A 21,903-nucleotide genomic window follows, 5' to 3' on the forward strand; every position below is an offset into this window, starting at 1 on the left:
ACAACAAAATAAGTTAAGAAAATCGATGTGAAAAATAAACAAGACAATTATATTCCTATAGCAATTATATATATTAAAAATTAAAATAGGTATCTTTAATAATTATTTATTAAACAATTTATTTAACAATTTATTTAACATAAACACGATATTTATTTAACATAATTATTTTACAAATTTATTTAACATAATTATTTTATAAAATAAAAAATAAAAAATAGAAGTTTGCACTATTTTACAAATAACCAAGTAAGTGTATATATATTCTATATATAATATTGATTTCAAAAACAAACAAGATTTAAAACAATCAAATTTTCAATCAATGGAAAATATTATATTATATTATATTATATTATTAGCAATTAATGAATATTCTATATCAAATATTTGAAAAATTTAAACTTATGGAAGATGTTCTCCTTGTGGATGGAAACCAGTGTCATCGGCAACATAATTTACAGTATATGCAACATTAGTTTGTGGATCAACAAAAGAGAAGGTACCTCGAACTCGTAAGAATTGACTATCAGTTCCTCCTTCGATCACTTCTGCAGATTCCTGTTTAACTTGACCGTCGGAAAGTTGGAAACCATAATTATAACCACCAAGTCCAACATTGTCAGAAGGAGTTTCTTTAACAAGGACTATTTCTTGAGGCGCAGCGGAAACAACGACAACCAGAACAAAAATAACAACAATCTAAAAGTAATTAAACATATTTATTATTTTTTAAAATGTCCATATAAATAATAAAATTTATTACAATAATTAAATTGAATTCGAAAGTTAATAAATTAAATATAATTAATTTATTTTTAATTCATTTTATAATAAATATGCATGATTATTATTTTATTATTATAATTACATTTTATTTTTACATAGTTATAAATATAAAATAAAAAAGAATAGTGCATAATAAATTATAATCAAAATTGATATACAATATATAAAATTGATAATGACAAAAAAAAGATTAAAAAGTTTTATCATTTCTTAATCATTTTCTTGAAATTATATTTCTACATCAATTTTTGTGATACATACGGTTTTCATTTTGGAGGTAGATCTGTAGATGACTAGTCTCGATTGAAAGACTGATATCCATACTAAGAATCGTTTCGAATTTTATAGTGGCTCTCCTTCTGCCAAAAATCGCATCGTTTCACGATAAATTCACCTTTCACCTTTTCTTATTATGTTAAAGGCACAAATATTACTAATTTGACCTTCGTTTTAAAAATATATAGATTTAGCGAAATTAAAGATTTCGATTTTTTAAAGTTTTTTGATAGAAAATTCCCTTATGAAATTGTAGAATATATTATAATCCAATAATAAAAACAGCACGTATATTATATGTATAAGATGATTCTAATATACAAATATAAACATTTAAATAATGTTTAAAAAAGTAGAAAAAAATTTTTTTGTAAATAGATTAAAGAAAATTAAATAAAGGAAATTGATTCCTTTAATTATAATAATAAATATAAACTAAAATTATTGTAAATGCAACATAATAAGAAATATTCTTCTTTAAAAAGTTATAATTAAAAATCATACAACATAGAAGATTTAAAAATTAAAAAGAAAGATTTTGAATTAAACTTAATTTATTATGATATGAGATATTAGATATCTAATAAACATATTTAAAAATTTCAATTAATAAAATTAAAATATATATATCTTTCCAAAATCAAAATAATAAAAAATTAATAAAAAATGTTACATTAAAAATAAAATAATTATTAAGATAATAAAAATATATAAAATGCAATATATACATTATAAATGTATTGGATTTTCTTATATGTTTTCTTTAATGTTATAATATGTATTATAACATTAAATTTTTTAAATAATATCAATTTCTTCATTAGTAGAATGAAAATTATTTTAAATTATTTTTATTATTATTATCTTTTTTTTTATATAATATTAAAGAGTCTTTGATATTATAAACTAAGAATGCTTGATCAATTTCTAAATAATTTTTAAAAGAAAATCAAAGGAATCTATCGTATAATTTATTGGATTTTTATAACTTGTATCATTACGACACCATTATGCGCAGTTACTTCGCTATTTTTATAATACTATCAAATGTACGCAATCGTTTAATTATAAATATCTATAGATAAAATTGTCATTTAATACAGCTTCATAATATATTCATTGTTTTTTTTTTTCCTTTTTCTCGACAAATAATTTATTTCATTTAATTTCATTTGAATTTTTTTTTATTTTTGTTTCATCTATTTAATCATATTTATGATTCTATATTACATTCAATATTCATATATTGCTATAAAATATAAGAAAAAACAATATCTATTTAAACATATAAATAACTTAGATTAGTTAAACAATTATTATGAAGATTAAGAACTAGAACTAATTAAATATAATTAAAAAATTAAACCATAATAAAAATATTTGCTTTCATTAGGATACTTATATTTTCTTTTTATTTTATGATAATATATATTATACATAATTCTGAAGTGGATATATCTTTAATATTTTTATATTCATTATATTTTTAGTATAAATTTAGCAATAATTATTTATTCATTAGTGAATCTTTAAATAATATTATAAATATCATAGTATATAATTAAATATAAAATTTGTTTTTTTCTGATATAAGTGAACTAAACTGATTTAATTGATTTAATAAAACTTTTTAATATTATATCTGAATGAATATGTATTTTTTTAATATGAATATTTATTTTTGTAACGTTTTTTATTTTAAATAAAATTAATTAATGAAATAGAAAAATACAAATATAGAAATGAAAGTAATTATTATTATACAAATATATGTGTATAGATATAATAATAAATTTTAATTAGAAGATTTTAATTAGAATTTTAATTAGAAGAATTTAGACAAGAAAATATAAAATTTGTAAATTGTTTTAGTTCTGTAATTAGTAAAATATTATATTTTAAGAGAAGAGAAGTATATTTAATAAAGCTTATTGTAAATAATTTATATAAAAAATTTTATATATTTTTTCAAAATAGATATTATTCTAAACTTAACTTACAATTAAGTTACACAAAATATTTTTAACAATATAATAAAATTTTCAAAACTTTAAATAGTAATCAATCTTCAAATAATAAAAATTTCAATCATCTAGAAATTATAGAAAATTAAAGATTTGCAATAAGATTTTCAATACCATCAATTTATAAAAAAATTTTATTAATTTATTAATTTATTAATTTTCGAATCGATATTGATACTCAGAACATTAATTTAAATAGAATCATGTACTTTGCGGAGAATTAATTTAATATTATTAATGCATTATTTAAATATTAATAGAGAATGAAAATATAATATTATTTTGTTTATAATTTATTATAAATAATATATAATTATATAATATAAATAATATATAAATAAATATAATTGAGATATTGAAAATATTATTTTTGAAATAAATTTTCAAAAATAAATATTTCAATAAACAATTTATGTTTTATAATAAACTGGATGTATAATTTAAATAATTCTTTTATATTCAAAGTAATAAACTCGCAGACAATATAATATTCAAATATTAATGTAAATAACTGTATACTATCTATTCTATCAGAATTGCAGAGATAAATATTATATCGATAAATATTATAATAAAATATGATCCAAAAATACATAACATTAATTATCATTAATTATTTGTCAATTTATTAATAGATATTTTCGATAAAAAATTGTTGCATTATCTGGCTTTCTCTATTTTAGTAGGAATAATGGTAATAGATAAGATTTATAACTAATGATATATTAATACATTTGAGAATAAAATTTTTGAGAATTACTCTCGAGAATTATTTTTCGTTAAAAATAAACTCTTAATACACATTTCTTTGAACAAAGAAAGAAATAAATAAATAATCAAAGGAAAAGAAATATAAAACCAAAGAAACACTTAATTAAAGAAATTTATAAAATTTATTTAAAACTAAAAATAGTACAATTAAGCAGGGAGATGTTCACCCACAGGATGGAAACCATTCTCGTCAGCCACGTAGTTTACAGTATATACTGTATTACTTTGTGGTTCCACCCAACTATAACTGCCTCGAACAGTTAAAGCTTCATTTTCAGTTCCTTCGTTAACTAATTCCGCTACTTCCTGATGAGATTGACCGTTGGAAAGTTCGTAGGCATATCTATAGCCACCTAAGCCAATATTATCTGAGGGTGTTTCTTTGACGAGTACTACTTCTTCTTGACGTCCTTGAGGTGCTGCATAGACAACGACAACGACAAGAGCGAAAGCAATGAACTGTAACAAAAAAAAAGTGAATCAATTAGCACTTGAACTTGAATAAAATTATGCAAACGAATGTTTTGTTGTATGTTTCATTCAATAAAATGAAGAAGTTCATTGATTCAAAAAATACGTAGGTATGCTATAATGAGACCTAATTCTAAAAATAGAATTGTTTTAATAATTGTTTCATTAATAAATTCATTTGTGCAATGTAATATACATAATAAAATTTATTTGCTAAATATTAATTTAGTAATCAATATATAATATTATTAAATGATATGAAACGCTAGAGTAACTCATTTTAAATATGTCTTTATTTTAAATATGTCTTTAATTTTATTTCATACAAGTCGCCACTGTTTTCCAGTCGCAAGTATGTGAATTTTCGCGGTGTTTTACAAGATGGTTATGCAAGATCCATTACTAATGATTTATTTAAAATAGTTCTAAAAACATATTTGCATCTCGACAATAGACAAGGGAACGAACGATAATATGTGTAATTGCAGTATCGTTGTTAATAGTACATAACAATACTGTGAGCTTTAATTACACGTTTGTAAGCGTTTTATAATCGGCGATCTCTTACGAACAATTATTTTATTTTTTCCATTTCGAGGATGAAGATTCACCAATGGAAAGAAACGAAATTTCGATATCATCTTTTTCTTTTCTAAACCGTAGAAAAAAAGAGAAGAAGGAATAACGAATTTAACAATTAAACAATGGTAAATACTTTTGACATCCGATATGTCGAATTATTAATCGAAGAAAACACGCACCAGTTTCATGATCGGTTATTTTGGTATGGAACTTCTTTGGATTGTCGAAGATGATACAAGTGTTGTGAGATGAGCTAGATCACAATACTGATTCGATCTTGATCCACGGGACCGTTATATAGCCGGATTTTCAAACGAATTTTACCCCTTCCAGGGAGGCAGGCTTCCAAAATTCTTCAGTAAAGATGTCGAAATCATCGAGTGGCATTGGCCGGTTGGCGGTGGTAGAACGATGACCGACAAAGGAAGAGGCGGTGAATGTCAGGCAAGAATTCAAGGAAGAGCGGCTCAGGAGCGAAAATCGCACGTGATTTCACTGTGCTTGTAATCTCATACGGATCCCTGTCTTACCAAACTTGGATGGAACAATGGACGGAATCGTCGTCAGAAAATCCTTACAGAAGACGTATAGGATTTGGTATCGCAGTTTAAGGGAAGTTGAATAAAGAAGATGATTATTCAGGAAGGAATATGAATTTATGAATGCAATCAATGATTATTCCAAGTAAAATGTCGAGAAATAAATTAAAGTGTCACTTTGATAAGGTAGATATTTCTAAAAAATATTTGCAAAGAAAAAAAAAAAATACTATATCCTAGAATTAATAGAATTAATAATATTAAAAAATATTGTAAATTTGCTTAATTGTTTTTAATTTTTTGAATCATTCAAAATATTATTTTCCTGCAATAAATTTTTCAAAAAGAATCTATGAAATAAATATAATAAGTGAATCTCAAAGATATAAAAATTGAGTGAATTTTTTTGAAATTTTAAATTTAATTAGAAAGAAAAGGAGAATCAATATTAATAATTGTAATAAAAACACAATATATATATTAGATATATAGTGATTAAAAATGATTTACTTATAAAAAAAATGCCACAGATCTATAAACCTATTTTCCAAAAAAATTCTCGATTATACCACGTAATTTAAAAATACGTAACCATAACTGCATAACCTTAAAAATAAGTACATAAAATGCGTAAAATTGGATATAATCATGGATTGGAAGAAATAGCGGGTTGTTACATCTTCGGCATCGATATTCCAAAAGTCTCGTTATGTGTTACACAATCGACCGAAGCTCTTCTTAATGGAAGTATTAGTAAAAAGTGGTTGAGAGCTTCGATGTATTGGCATAATTCATTCGTAATTGGATTTAGCTTGTCATTACAACACATGGATCTTCACCGTCGTTTACATTTTTTATAAATTTATCGTCGATCGAAGCCATAATATTCGGAGGTCACGCAATTTCATTTCATCAAAAGGTGAATCTTGATCTTCAGCAAAAGTCACGTTCGGTTTCACCTAACAAACGCTACCAATCAAAAGCAAAATAATTTTATTTTTATGATACAATTACATCATTCTAAGATGCATAGAATAACTTTATTTATTTCTATGTTGAAAATTTTGCGCATATTTTTATTGCAATATTTTTCTGTAATGTTGTTTATTCTTTTAATGATTTTACTTGAAAAATTATTTAAAGAATGTATAAATGTAATTTAAAGTAAATATTATATGTATTATTTTTTTATGTTAAATAATTTATTATGCGTATTTTTAAAAATAATATATATTTCTAAAAAATAAATTGTTATTAAATGAGAATTTATTATTTATATTTAATAACTTATATTCAATAACTTTTAATTTAATAATGAAAATATGAAAATTAATATAGCTTAGTACTCTTTATGACTAGTCAAACTATTTAGCTAAAAACAAATATTTTTATATTACATGTATATAATATTTTATATTACATTTTATAAATTAAAAAATATTTAATGTTATAAAAATATTTTATGTTTTGATAATATTATATTAATATTCGTAATATTATGAAAAATTGTTTATAAAAATAACAATTATTATATTCTTACGATGTTATTTCGCTATTTTAAGTTATTATTTATTATCACATATTTTGCTTGATTTAGAAATCTAAAAAAAATTCGCATGGAACTTCAATTTTATAACAACAAATCGTTATTAGATAATTATCTTGTGAAATTATTATTTTTATTTTCAAGCGTAATCATGATGTTAATCATTTTATGAGATTCTTCGTTTAGTGACATCTATTCCGTTTTCACGAACGATACTAGTTTTTAAATCTTGCAAATATATTCAAACCCAAGAGGATAAAAAATAAAGAACGCAAGGAAACGTTTCTTCGAAAAGAATGATTGCGTCAAAGCAACCTTGTTCTAAGATATCTATGTCTTTTCATGTGGATTATGAGAAGAACAAAACAATAGCATTCTCTATTTTCTCTCTGTAGAAAAAAAGAAACGAAGGGATGGAAGAAGAAAAAAAATATGCGTAGAAGTTCGAAAAGAAAGTCAGTGGATATATTACATAACGACGAAGGCTGCTTATGCTAATGTCTGAAAGAGTAAGGCATCGATACATCTTCTTCTGCAATCGGTGCAGAAGAAGAAGAATTGGTAAAAGTGGAAAGGAAAGAAGATGAGTCTTGGGCTCAAGAAGATCTATATTCTTTGTGTCTTTTTTTTTTCTTAATTTTTTTTCCTGGAGTTTGCTGCAAAAAATGATAAATAATAATAATAAATAATAATCGAAGATAATTGAAGTTCATTTTAAAATTTCTGTGTAATTATGTTTATGTATGATGTTCTTAATATATCACTAAATTTATGAGAAATTTTATAATATATAATACATATATATTTTATACTAAACAATGAGAAATCAAATTATCATTATATCATACTAGTATCAAGCAGAAATATAGATAGATAATAGAAATATATAACTTGTATGTAACTTGTATATAATCTATATATCCTTAAAATATGTCTACTTAATATCTATATTCTTACATAAATAATATTTATAATATCATGATTTAAAAGAGTGAAATATTAATTTTAAAAATATTCAATTAATATTTATCAAATTATCAAATGTTTATTAAATTATTAAATATCTTTTTTAAGTCGTAAAATTATGGTAAAAATGTAAAAACAAAATTTATCAGTGGATAACATGTTTATCCCTAGATGAAATTACGTATAATTGATTTATGATTATATTATTTAGATATCTTATTCATTTTTTATAAAATTTTTGATGTCTTATTTGAAAGTTACATTTTCTAATTCCAAAAAATCATTAATTTTATATTTTCTAAAAATATAATAAATTATATCAAGTGTTGTTATTTATATTATTATCATTACTATCTTACTTTGTCTATTATATTACCATTATATTAATAAATATTAATTTTTTTTTTTTACAATAAAAATACAAAAGCAAGAATGTATTCGTATACAAATGCATGATTTTTCGATTGTGATATAGAAGATTAGAAAAATGGCATCAAAATCAACTGCATCAACTTTTGTTTTCAATTTTATTCTGAATTCATACTTTCAGTGAAATTTCTGTTGATCAGGTTTCGTTAAGTTATTTCTCCATTCAGAAGATCCTCTTCATGGTGAATATATAGTTAGGTAGCACGATATTAGATAATCAGTTGAGTTCTTGCGCGCTTGTGCATTGGCGCACGAGTCGTGACTTTTTCCTTTTTGTTGCGGCTCATCGTGAAGCGCGATGATATTGTATAATCGATTGTACACGACGAGAATCTTCTTTGGAAAAGGCAAAAACTTCGATCGATTATTGGAGAATTTGCTCATGGAACAAAAACGTTTATAATTTTGACTAACAAAATTTTAATTTTTGTCAAAATTAATGATATATTTAATTGTTATCTGAAAATAAAATGTAAAATTTTGTATTATAAAAAAAATCTGTAATTAAAAATATAAATTTTATTATTTAAACTTTTAGAAAAATATAGAATATATTCTATTTCAGAAAGAAATGTATTAAAATTAATTAAAGTAAATCATAGTTAATAATAGTCATATTATCAATAAACAAAAATTGATTGCATAAGCTTTTTGGTCGAATCGATGATGTAAATTCAGTAGTACTTGACTTTTAGATACTACAAATGTGAAATATCACATTATACGATAAAATTCATTAGAAACAACTTTCTTTTAATGATTTCATCATATATTTTCTCATCTTCAATAAAAAGTATTTCCAAAAATCAATCACACAATTTTTTTTATTTTGGTTTTAATATTTTTGTAAATATTAAGAATTAAAGATATGTTACTCATGTGAAGATTCAAATAAATCAACTGTAAAATTAAAATAAATAAATATATCTCTTTTTTAATCATTCATCATTTCTATTTTTTTAAGATCAAACAATCTTACAAATATGCAATATATATTTTATCAAAAATTATTTTATAAAGATCATAATTAAAATTCATATAATTTCATAATTAAATTAAATATATATTAAAACTTTTCTAGTTAAAATATCTTTATTTTTATTAACATATTTTGTATCCAAAAGTCAAGGACTAATTATAATAATTAAATTAAAAATTATTTTTATATCAAAATTCTTCAAAAAAATTTTTAAATTAAAACTTTTTAATTAGTTTTTTATATTTTAAAAATTAAAATTCTTCTTTCACAGAAGTTGAAATTGTTAATGTTATAAAAACTTACTAATTTATTACTTAACTTACTTAACTTTTCATCATTAAAAATCATGATTAAAAGTTAATTTTTATATATTTAAACTTGGAAAATCTTCTCTTTTTAAAACTATTCAATACATTCAGAAACACAATGTCAGAAATCATTGAAACCAAAAATGAAGTCAATTATTTTGTACAATCCGAAATACCGGGATACTGACTTGAATCTATCACCACTATCTTGCCAAGTAATCTCTCGTTTCATGTAACAGATGTAAAGCGTTCAAATGTTACGTTTGCTTGTATAAATAATTCTAACGAGATGATTGTCGCGATGAATATCAGTGTTGAGTTATGATGACTGAACTTATCGTCTTCCTATTTCTATTCTGTGTCTATTTGAGCGCTCGGATAAATGACAGAAAGATATAAAGTTTCTGATGAACAGAATGATGTATTCCTAAACAAAAACATTCGATATTTGTAATAAAAATATTAGTAAAATGATATATTATTAAATCTTATTTTCGATTTGTAATAATAATAATAATTAAGTGATTCTCAAGTTAATTTTAAATGTTTTAAATATTTAGAATTCTTCAGGCAATTATGAGTTGCAAGAAAAATAGTCGAAAAAATTTCATTAAAATCTATTAAAAAAAAAAGTTATAATTATTCTTATACAATAAAAGATAAAATACAAAAATATCAATATTATAATTTCATTTTAATATTAAACATATTGTTCGAACAATTTCAAAAAAAGCTTGGGAAGAATTTCTATGGACTTGCCATTCGAGAATTTTCTGAGAATCTGGCATATTTTTTAGAAAGTCCAATCTAGAAAGTTTTTATTCTGTAATATATCGATTAGATTGACTTTACACGTAAATTACACTTTATTTCTGAATTTTTATTCTTTAAATTTACAAACACAAAAAATACTTATTATTTTAAAAATTCACATTAAGAATTAATATAATAATAAAAATATCAATTTGTAATATATACATTTAAAATATTATGAAAACATAACATATAGAAAATACTATTCTGAATAATTAAATTACCATTAATTAATATATCATTAATTAATATATCCTAATATACACTTTATTTCCATTTTCTTGTACAATTTATATCACAAATTGATATAATTCTATTAAAAAAATATCAACCAAACTTCACTTAAAATTCACTCACACCAAAGATGAAGACACAGCCGAGCACTTTATAAATAATTTATAAATTTTAAAATTATGTTCATAATCATTCTCTTAAAAATATGACAAGGCGATTTATCATTTTTTAGATAATATTATCTCATTAATTAGCTACTTAATATAGTAGTATATTTTTATACATAAAAATTCACAGTATATACTTCATAGAGAATTATCAGAAATAATTACCTTATAAATTGAATCATATTCAATAATATACTGATCATTGATGCTATTGAAAAAAAAAAAGATATTGAAAAAAAATTGATAAAATAATATAAAGTAATATTAAAATAATATGAAGTTTACAACAAGAAATAACAATAGAATTAAATACCTTATTAAAATTGAATGGAATTTGTAAATATATATTGAACTTAATTCCATCTGTAATGAGAAATCCACATGAGAATTAAAAATTTCGCAAGAATCTAAGCTGAACCACATGAGGTCGATGTTGCTGTTGTCATCTTCGTTGTCGTCGACGTCGTCGTCACAATCGTTGCCGCCGGCTTAAAGGCATTAGTTGCGTAATAGAACTGGCGAACACGATGGCATGGATCGGTTAAATGCCACCATACTGTCGGCAGACAAACCTCCACCGATATACAAGTACTATTGCGTCTACATAGTGGATTTTTAATGGTGGCTACGGAATCGAGACACAGGTGAATTAATACTCCGTTAATAGTGGTGCTCGAGGTTACAAGGGTGTTTCAAAAATGTCAGGGATTACTCTTTGTGGATGATAGACATTGGAATGATAAATTGGATAATGTGGTTTCTGTCCCTCTTATACAAGAGGTATGAATGTGCAAATCTTCTTTTTGAATAAAGATATGAAATGAATTTTTATTTTTAATTTCAAACTTCAATAATAAAACGATGTTAAACAAATAAAACTTTAAAGTACTGAACTTTAAAATAAATATAAAATAGATACTTTTATAGAAATAAATATCTTTGGTATGAGAAGAATATTATCATATAATTTTGGATTATAGTCTTGTTGAAATTTAAAAAAATATTTAAAAGAAAATAACTTATATAGTTCCTAATGATGCAATTTTGAATTAATTAAATATGAAATACCAATAAAATAAGAATATGAAATATAAATATAAGAATCGAAATTTTTTAATTAAATATTTAATATCAAGTTTTTTATTATTATAAGTATTATAATAGTATTTGAAATTAATATATGAATAATACATTATAAACATTAGAATGGAGGAGTTAATAATTTATTGTTAGTTAAAGACCATTAATGTGAAAAAATTATTAAAATGAAATTTGGAATAAACGAAAAAAATATGTTAGGATTAATATCATTTATTATTATGTGAATTTAAGTATGAAATTTAATGCTCATAAATAAATCAAAAGCATTGATAATACATGTACTTCAAAACATTTAATAACATTAATGTATTTAATAGCATACATTAATCACATTCATTAAATCATTTAGATGAGTTAATGGTTTCTGGGATCAAAAACTGCATCATCATCATAATATCACCGTTCAAATGCAACTTGATGTCTTTGATAGATATGTCTTCAATTCGCTTTACTTTGAAATTTGAAAAAGATCATCAATAATCATTCTTGTTTATTTTATATATGATAAATTATCGCAATAATCCATTTAGATTCTAAATCTTATAGTTTAATAATCGAAAAATAATAAACTACAAAATATACTAAATATAATAAACTAAAAATTTATATATTATATATAATATGCATATTATAGACAGAGGTATATGAAATCTGTATTCGTAATCACGAAATACAGCAATATTTATAGCAATAAATTCTAAAATAATTATTTTTTAAAATCTTAAAATCTTATTAAATTCATTATATTCATATTAAATTCATCTTCTTTCTAATCTGAATTTCATCAATTCAAAGATATTTTATATCATAAGCACGAAATGTATTATGCATTCGTGAGGCTTTAACAATATTCTGGATTAAATAGAAAAAAGAGCAAGACGGTTAGATACAAATCTACCCTTTTACCTCGAAAGTGTCGTCTAGCCTCGCAGTCGTGAATCATCCATTGTACATAAAACTTGTATCGATCGATTTATTTCATTCGTGCTAGATAAATTATCGATACCATCCAGAGAGAGAACAATCACGAGTTCAACTTCCTTTTCTTTCTTCAATTATGTGAACATTGTGACCATGAAAAAAAATTCAAATACGAAATTTCACTGTTATTCAATTAATGCTGAAATGCATTGGCTTTGTAATTAGCTATTTAATACACTTTCTCTCTTTATATCTTCTTCCAGTTATTGTATTATATAATTTCACAATAAGATTCAAATACCAGCGGGCATTATCTTACTCAGTTTAATAAAATCTCTCTTGAATCATTTATTTCTGTTTTTTCTTTTGATTATTGCAATTAATCAAGAAGATTATTGCGATTAATGATTTACATAAATTATGAATCATCTATATCAACTAGATAAACTAAATTTTTAATTATTTATTTGAAAAAGATTCTTGCACTTCTGCGTAATTAAATTATTACTATTAATAAAATTAATATGTAAAATTAATAATAAAAATCATAAGTTACATGTTATCAATATTAATAAATTATCTTATATTAGCAATTAAATTTTGTAATAAAAATAAATGAAATTTTATAAATTCTAAATTATTTAATTAATCTATTTCTTTCATATGTAAAATTATAATAATATCTATATTTTTTCACTTATTAATTCACTATTATTAATTAGAAGAGAAAAGAATTGTAGAAGAGAATTCAGATATTGTAGGGGAATCTTCCTTTTAATTAAACTAAAAATTTTTAAAAACTAAAAAAAAAAGATTGGTTATTTAAAAAAAAATAAAACAAATAATTTTGAAAAAGATAAGATTATGATCAATTTTATATTAGTATACTCACATTTTTTTTTAAGTGATAAGATATTTTTATACTATCTTTAAATTCATATTATATTATACAAGAAACGCATAACTTCTTTCGAAAAATAAAGAGCCAATATTAGATATTGGTTCATCGAAATAGTTGGCTTAAATGATTTCAACAATATCTTGCTAATATCGTGATTCACAAGGCGGCATGAACTTTCCGTTTCAACTCTAGTCCGTTCTTCTCTAATCCTTCGAGCATCCTTCTTCTTGCGAACACGATTGATTTATTTAGCGGGTGTCAACGTTAGAACAATCGTGCGAGTTACGGCAAGATGACGAGGTCGAATCACCTATGCGCCGTAAATGCGCACGTATCGTTGCATTATGATTCTCGTAATTCATTGGGAATCTTTTGAATGTTGTCGGTCGAACAACGTTTTACGATAAGATAATTACCAGTGAAGGATTCTACAGGTTTCTTGCGAAGTATTAACGAACGAAAAGTTCAAAGGAAACCGAAGAATACTATAAAATTGAATTGATTGAACATTTGTATGTTATTTGTTTAGTATCGACTTTATATTTAAAGAAATATGTAAAAAAATATATAAAAACAAATTAAATCAATTAATTAGTTATCAATATTTGTAACAATAAAATATTATGATATTAATATTATTTTAGAATCTTGTACATATTTCTTTACAATATATTTTTCAAACAAGAATTTAAATTAATTAAAAATATTATCAAGTAATTAATATGTTGTATTATTTATATCATAAAATTCATTAGATGAATAAAATATTTTCCTTATTAATATTTACTTCATTAAATGCATATCTGTAGAAATTATTATTAAATCTACTACTATAATCATTGTCATCGAAATAGTTTCCTTATTGGCAATTTATTCGAAGGTTATTAGATAAATTATATTCGAATCTGAAGCATATGATATCACCAAGAAAAACAATATGTAATTCGTTCCATTCACATAACATCATCATCCACAATGCTGATAGGCGTTTCGATTAAGCGCAAAAATTAATCGCTCCTCCTATTTCTCCACCTCCTCTTGCTTATAACTTGTTTGTAGAATCGATTCAAGCTATAATTTTCTCCATAATTAGCCAATCAAATATTGCTGTAGATTATTAAAATTTATTGGAAATAATCAAATAATCATAAAATTATGTTAATTAATTATTTTTGCTATTAATGAATACGTTATAATTTTCCAATTAATATTATTTTAAGATTGTTTAATTTTTATTTTTAAAAAATATAATAATAATGAATATGAATTATTTTAAATATTTTATTTTTATATATATATATATAATATTAATTGATAAAAAATTATATGATGAGATCTCATGATATTATAATAAAACTGAAATTATTTGTAATTTGTACTTGTTTAACTATAATGATATATAACATAATTACATATATATAAAATTATGCAAGTATTTTTCTTATAATATAATTAATTAATATTATTAATTTAATAATAATAATAAATTTCTTATTACTATTAATTATTAATTTTTAGTTAATTTTTTATTCTTAATTAATTCTTAATTAATTCTTATTACTATTATATTATAACAAATCTATGAAAATATTATTCATAATTATACTAACAATGATAAAAAATTAATTATACTTAGAAAAATAGAATATTTATAATTACACTATATTTAACTACATATGTCAACGAATTTTATTTTACATAAAAAAAAATTTTTAAAAAGGATATTATATTTAATTGGCCCTCTTCAAATTATTTAGTTTAACTTCAGTTAAACTAAAAAAGTTTTTTGTATCTTAAAGATGACTTTTAATATATTATATTATGCATTATTATTACATATTAAATAATTTACTTTTAACTTTAATTCAGCATTTAAAAATATGAAAATCTTTATTTTCAAAAAATTTTAAATATTTTTAAATATATGTGTACATTTTACTTTCTCTAGTTCAAGTACAGAATCCTTCCTATTATTGCAAAGATAATAAAAATGTACAGAGAAAGCTATATCTTGGTCAAGGTAAAATAATCAAGAATCACAAAAAATTATCATCACATATTTTTTTATCTTCTATTGACTTTTATTTCACATTCTTCGATCTCATCTGTTTCATTCAATATTTTTGGATGAGTAATAGCTAACTTATAGCTAATTTTTCTTATTGATGGAGATAAGGTATCGCGGTCAGAAAAAAATGATAGTTGCGGAAATGCAATTTCATCTAATCATCAATTCATCATCAACGGTATTTCAATAGGAAATCCTCTTGACCGATCGTGACTCGCGTTGTCTCTCTATTGCATCAGAATGACTCCTCGTTACCTCTTAGATACTTATAGATGTAGCTGTGCGACCTTTGCTGTAACGTTTGTTACGCGATTGAAAGATGAAAAAGAGTGATAGAAGAATTTAATACAAACCTGATGAAATTGGGAATTCCTTTTTTACTATTGGATCTCTGCAAAATTTTATAAAATTATATATATAATATATATAAAAGCAGAAACTGTAAAAATTAGAATCGTTAAATAGAGCATTAAAACAAAATGTTTAATTTTTCAGAAATTATATTAAAATTTTATGTTAATTTAATTTTTGTTTCCAATAAACAATACAAAGAGATTAATGTTTTCTTATTTAAATTGTTATATGAGTAATAAATAAAGAAAGAAATGATTTATATTATGATAATCTTTAATTTTATAAATAAAATCTTTAATTTTTTTTGTTTATTTAACATCTTTTATTATTATGTTTGCAATTATTATTCTATATATATTATATATAGAAAACTCTCTGTAAAACTTGTATATTCATTAAAATCATTACTCTTTTCATTGTTTCCTGATAAAATTTATAATCGTTTAAAAAATTTTACAAGAGTTACATCATAGAAAAGAAAGATTGGTTATTGCATCATTTAAAGAGAAAGGATAAATGCACATTATTAAGTATAGTAACTTACAAGTCGATGAATGCATCATTTCCTTTTATGCGATTATGGAAAATTCTTCGCTCTTTCTTTTGTATGTCATTTATATATTAAAAAATAATCAATTGAAAAATGTGCAACATCAGATATTATTGATATTTATGATATCTTCAAAAAAATAAACATATTTTAACATATTAATATTACTAAATAATATTATTATTTTTAAATAATAAATATTTTTAAAAATTATTAATATTTCTTCTTATCTTGAATTGAATAGCGATAAAAAAATATGAAAAAATAAAATATGTGAAGAAAGAAATCGATGAACTTGTCTCCAGGTCTTTTAATAACAATATTTTATCGCACGAGGAAAAAATACAAAAGCTATAAATTATGCAATCCTGTCTTCATAAAAAAATTTACATTTCTCATTTATAAAAAAACTATTATCGATAAACTTAGGATGAGATTCTAAAAATATTCTTTATAGATCTTAAAATTATTATTTTTTATTTTACGCATTTAATCATAATTTTTACTTTTACCACTTTGTAATTTAATTAATTTTATTCTTCTTTTTTGTTTTTTTACCCAAGTTCATTGTCATATATATCATCCAATAAAATTATATTATTATTATAACAATTTTAAATTTTCAAAAATTTTTAATAATTTATCATTTTTATTATCAAATAAATACACTATATTTTATTTATATACATATTTCAAAATTATTATTATATATAATATATAATTATAATATCAACCAATTTTCTCAATTTTCTTTAATAACTAACAAATATGAATAAATAAGTACATAAATACATAATACTAACCATTAGTTTTTTATTTCTAGGTTAGAAAAAAAATTTTATTATATCCGTTAAACAAGACTTCTTCATCTGTTTTTTCTATTATACTAAACTTAACAAACTTAATAAACAAACCGATGAAAGCAGATGAAATGTTCATTCTCAATATCTATTCATGTTATTCATGTAATTGTCGGTTTACAAAGATTATAGTGATGTAATTGCGCATCTGCACGACCATATTGTCGGCATGTGCTGATATCGCATAAAAGCAAACGAAACAACACTGGCTCGTTGACATTTTTGCAATTTCACGCGATTTTTTACCATGATTCGCGGCTAAACAAATTAACTGTGTAATTATCACCACGTTCTCTTCAACTACTAGTAAAATTAAGTCCTCCAATTTTTCTATATATTTTACAAGTCGACAATGCTAATAATGTGTATGTGTGCATATGTGTAAAAAACATAATGCGTAGAAAATAATGTATATCTCGTACAAGTCTTATTAAAATACATATGTACATAAAGTGCAAATTACTTTGAATTTATCTACTTTGTTATAAACCATTTTGCAATTTGAAATAATTTTCAGATAGAAAGTAATTAAAAAGTTCGAATATATAAATGAAAATGATAGTTAACCTCATTAAATTTGTTACGTACTAGTTAATTAAATAAAACGTTTATTAATATTCATATAATTCAATTCGTATATATATATAATAATCATATTCGTTTTAAATTATATATTTTGAAATGTTTTATGATTCTATAAATTAAATAGATTTTCAATTGACAATTAAATAAAAGAAATTTATGTTTTAAAATTTAGCAGAAAACTATCTTGTTTTATAATAAATTTATCATAAAAATTATGAATAATATTTAAAAATATTCTTAAAAATATCAAATAAATTAAAATAAAATAAAATCAAAGACATTAATACATATATTTATTTATAAGCAAGATAATGAGCTCCATCATTTTAACAGTTTTATTTTTTTAATATCACATAAAAATGTAAAAATAAAAATTACTTTTAAAAAAAATCAATAAAATGTAAAAGTTGCAAAATCTTAAAAATAAACTTAAAATAATTATTTATTCAGAAAATGAAATTGTAAATTATTTTTCATATTTTTCAAGAATATATTTTTCAAATGTGTTGTACATTGTATTTATATTAAAAAAAAAGATATTAATTTTATTAATTTATTACACGAAAATCCCCTTTGTGAATTACTTATGAATTAAAAACATGTTAATGGTATTTTTATGTAGATATCAGTACAAGCAAATACATTTGTGTTTAGCTAAAAAAAAATTCTTTGAACATTAATCATTTACAATGATAGCAAAATTTCAAATCACTTGGAATCTTAATTCTATTTATTGGATTACATAACATTGATTGAAAAGTCTTCTCTCTTCCTCACTTAATTTTGATTGAAATAATGGGGAAATAAATGTAAAATAAATATAATTTCATTGAGAGAGATTGAATAAAATAAATTTACCATTTGCTCAAATAAACTACTTGAAAATTACTTGATTTTAAATAAATAAATTTAAAAATAATTATCAAATTAATGTATAATGTATAATGTATCTTTAAAAAAAAAACACCATTATTATATAATAATTTATATATATATAAATATGTAAGATAAGGAAAATCAAGTATGAAAGAAAAATACAATCATATAAATTTTCATATTTATGATTTAAGATTTTAAAATTTATTTCAATAAACATTTTATTCACAAATGGCAACTCTTCCAAATGAATTATGAATGGAACCATTATATTTTTATTTTTCGAATCCAACAGAAGATAGAATTATAAATTTTGATATTGAAACAACCACGGAAGAAAAGGAAAGGGAAAAGAAGTGAAGGGAAGAAGAGAAGATGCCTCGAGACGCGATAGCCGGAGGCATCTTCTGTATCTTCTGAAATGGCAAGGTCACCGGTAGTTACGTCACTAACTTTCCTCAACTCTTCTTAACACCGAGAAAAGCAAATGTCACAATTAACAAGGACGCTCAGCCGCGTGTACTTATGACGCTTCGAGGCTTCGTTGACCAAACGAATAATGGGGGTAAAAATTGATCATTTTGCATTCGGCTTTCACATTTGGTTATTCGTAACTGATAGCCAGGTTTCTACGTTTTTGTACCAATGAGTTTCTGCGGATCATCCAAGTTACGAAATCGCTAACATCTTGTAAGTGGTTGTTCCACATTTCTTCTTCAGCAAAATAAAAAAAGAATTACAAAAGATTCATTTTTGGCGACATAATACTTACGATTTTTTAAAATATTGATTGAAATTAAATATTAGATTTTTTATCTTTTTTATCTTTTTTAATTATTGAAATTAATACTAAATTTGAAATAATTAAAAAATTTATCAATTTCATTATTCAATTTTTTTTTATGTATGAAATACATTGTAATTTATTTTGTAAAATTTTTTTTGATATTTTGATGGAAATTTATTTTTATTTTTGAGAAAAATAAATTTTTTTCTATAGATGTGATTTTTATTAATTTATATACATATATATTTATTATATATATATATATATCTAGAGACATAAAAAGATTCATATCTGTTATGAATTAAAAAAATTAAATAGAATACATAATATATATAAAATAATTGATAAATAATTTTGTCTTCCAGAATCTTTAAAATTATATTAATATTCTACTTTTACTACTTTTTAAATAATTTCTTAAATTAATAATAATAAATTAATAATAATAAAGATAACAAAAATAATAATAGATAATAAAATAATAATAAATTTTGTTAATATTATTCTTATAATGAAAAATGCAATATAAATAATCATTAAAATGATTAGTTTATGAAAAATATTTTTATAATTAATTGATATATATCAACAAAATACAAAATAATGTTCAAAATAATCTAACATAAAAAGGAACATTGTAGACAAATACAATATTTTGAGTATTGAGTATAGGATTATCTTCAAATAAATACATTTCACATATTACATCACAAAGTCTCTTACTTAATCCACGATTATGAACCATACCAGGTGCGTTGCGAATATATTCAAAACTTGAAATCATGAATATAGTTTATCGAAATAATATAAAAATATAAATATAAAAATCAAATATTAATAAAAAAAATATTCAAATAATTTTAAAATTATGAATTTTTTAAATTATATTATAGAATTATATTAATAAATATTTTATATATTGAAAAATTATTAATTTTAATATTGTAAAACTTTTAATATAATAATATATTATATATAATATTAATAATTTTTAATTATAACTATAATTGTTTATTTTCTGATTATCTGTATTATAATTAATAGTTCAATCTGTAAGACCTTATTATAAGGTAAGATAAATGCACATAGATGAACTTAATGTAACTAGATTCACATATTCTGTGAGAATAGAAACTATCATTTCTCTGTACAAATGTAAAAGGTCCTTGGCATTGCTGAAAAAGTTAAACTATAATGAAATTCAACTGAAAGATTATTTTCATTATGATACTTAAATGCAGGTAGATGCAAATGTCATTTCGATCGCGAATATTTATATATAATATATATATATATTATATAATATATATACTATATATACTATATAATGATTATGCAACTAATTGTATTAAATGGATATACCTTATTCAGAAATATATTTTACAATAAAAACTTAAAAATCTTTTAGTAAAATTTTTCATTAATTTATTATTTTCTAATCAAATTCATTTGAAAAAAACAATTTATGCCTGCAAAATTAAATTATTAAATAATTATTAAATAATAAATGCAAACAATTTATTGTCCAAAATTAGTTGTAGTAAAATTGCAAATTAAAGAATATAATTCTTTATTAATTCTTTTATTATAATGCTATTCAATTACTTATGTGATAGAGTATCTTAGAAATATATATCTATGTATATTATGAATATTTTATTGGAAAAGTATATGCTAAACTTTTGTTTAGAAAAGTCTTTTTGATAAGAAATTTTTCACCTCAGAGAAATAATAAAATTTGAAATTAAAAATAATTAAATAATTAAAATAATTAAAATCTATTAGATTTATATATATGATTATTATACCATCTAACAAGAATTAATTTTTTTCAAATTTTTATCAAATATATTTATGAAATATAAATCATTTCCATATATATAGTACAAAAATTATATCTAATCAAAAAAAAAAAAGGAAAAGAAAGAAAGAAAATGGAAGAATATTATTATTATTATTATTATTAATATTATTATTATTATTATTATTATTATTATTATTATTAT

At 21.7% G+C, this 21,903-nt stretch overlaps 2 protein-coding genes and 4 long non-coding RNA genes across 10 annotated transcripts; 2 read left to right on the plus strand and 4 right to left on the minus strand.

The window, feature by feature from the left end:
- Positions 1-384: 384 nt before the first annotated feature.
- On the minus strand, positions 385-1,370 carry LOC102673896 (endocuticle structural protein SgAbd-6-like). Its single transcript, XM_006612605.2, has 2 exons — positions 1,051-1,370; positions 385-702 (listed from the first exon to the last, which is right to left on the minus strand). The coding sequence occupies exons 1-2, from the start codon at positions 1,057-1,059 to the stop codon at positions 406-408; spliced, it is 306 nt and encodes a 101-aa protein (XP_006612668.1). The 5' UTR covers positions 1,060-1,370; the 3' UTR covers positions 385-405.
- Positions 434-5,393, plus strand: LOC116185180. Of its 2 annotated transcripts, none has more exons than XR_004149971.1 (2): positions 434-708; positions 5,247-5,393. It is a non-coding gene; the product is annotated as an uncharacterized LOC116185180 (long non-coding RNA). The 2 variants fall into 2 exon arrangements; XR_004149972.1 differs by lacking the exon at positions 434-708 and adding an exon at positions 4,535-5,115.
- LOC102673594 (flexible cuticle protein 12-like) lies at positions 3,964-8,751 on the minus strand. Of its 3 annotated transcripts, none has more exons than XM_006612604.2 (2): positions 5,093-5,536; positions 3,964-4,319 (listed from the first exon to the last, which is right to left on the minus strand). In XM_006612604.2, exons 1-2 carry the CDS (start codon positions 5,099-5,101, stop codon positions 4,008-4,010), a joined length of 321 nt encoding a protein of 106 aa, XP_006612667.1. In that variant the 5' UTR covers positions 5,102-5,536; the 3' UTR covers positions 3,964-4,007. The 3 variants fall into 3 exon arrangements, 2 of the variants coding, with proteins under 2 accessions (XP_006612667.1, XP_006612666.1); XM_006612603.2 differs by having other exon boundaries at positions 5,238-5,505; XR_004149968.1 differs by lacking the exon at positions 5,093-5,536 and adding an exon at positions 8,509-8,751 and having other exon boundaries at positions 4,030-4,319.
- Positions 8,752-11,086: 2,335 nt separating this feature from the next.
- On the minus strand, positions 11,087-13,338 carry LOC116185179. The gene is made up of 3 exons (XR_004149970.1): positions 12,902-13,338; positions 11,208-11,519; positions 11,087-11,102 (listed from the first exon to the last, which is right to left on the minus strand). It is a non-coding gene; the product is annotated as an uncharacterized LOC116185179 (long non-coding RNA).
- Positions 11,441-18,210, plus strand: LOC102673510. Of its 2 annotated transcripts, none has more exons than XR_421277.2 (2): positions 11,441-11,674; positions 17,613-18,210. It is a non-coding gene; the product is annotated as an uncharacterized LOC102673510 (long non-coding RNA). The 2 variants fall into 2 exon arrangements; XR_004149973.1 differs by lacking the exon at positions 17,613-18,210 and adding an exon at positions 15,766-15,839 and having other exon boundaries at positions 11,513-11,674.
- Positions 15,786-16,935, minus strand: LOC116185178. Its single transcript, XR_004149969.1, has 3 exons — positions 16,784-16,935; positions 16,239-16,276; positions 15,786-16,172 (listed from the first exon to the last, which is right to left on the minus strand). It is a non-coding gene; the product is annotated as an uncharacterized LOC116185178 (long non-coding RNA).
- Positions 18,211-21,903: the final 3,693 nt, after the last annotated feature.

The sequence above is a fragment of the Apis dorsata genome, unplaced genomic scaffold (genome assembly GCF_000469605.1).
Source record: "Apis dorsata unplaced genomic scaffold, Apis dorsata 1.3 scaffold_117, whole genome shotgun sequence".
NCBI classification, from domain to species: Eukaryota; Metazoa; Arthropoda; class Insecta; order Hymenoptera; family Apidae; genus Apis; species Apis dorsata.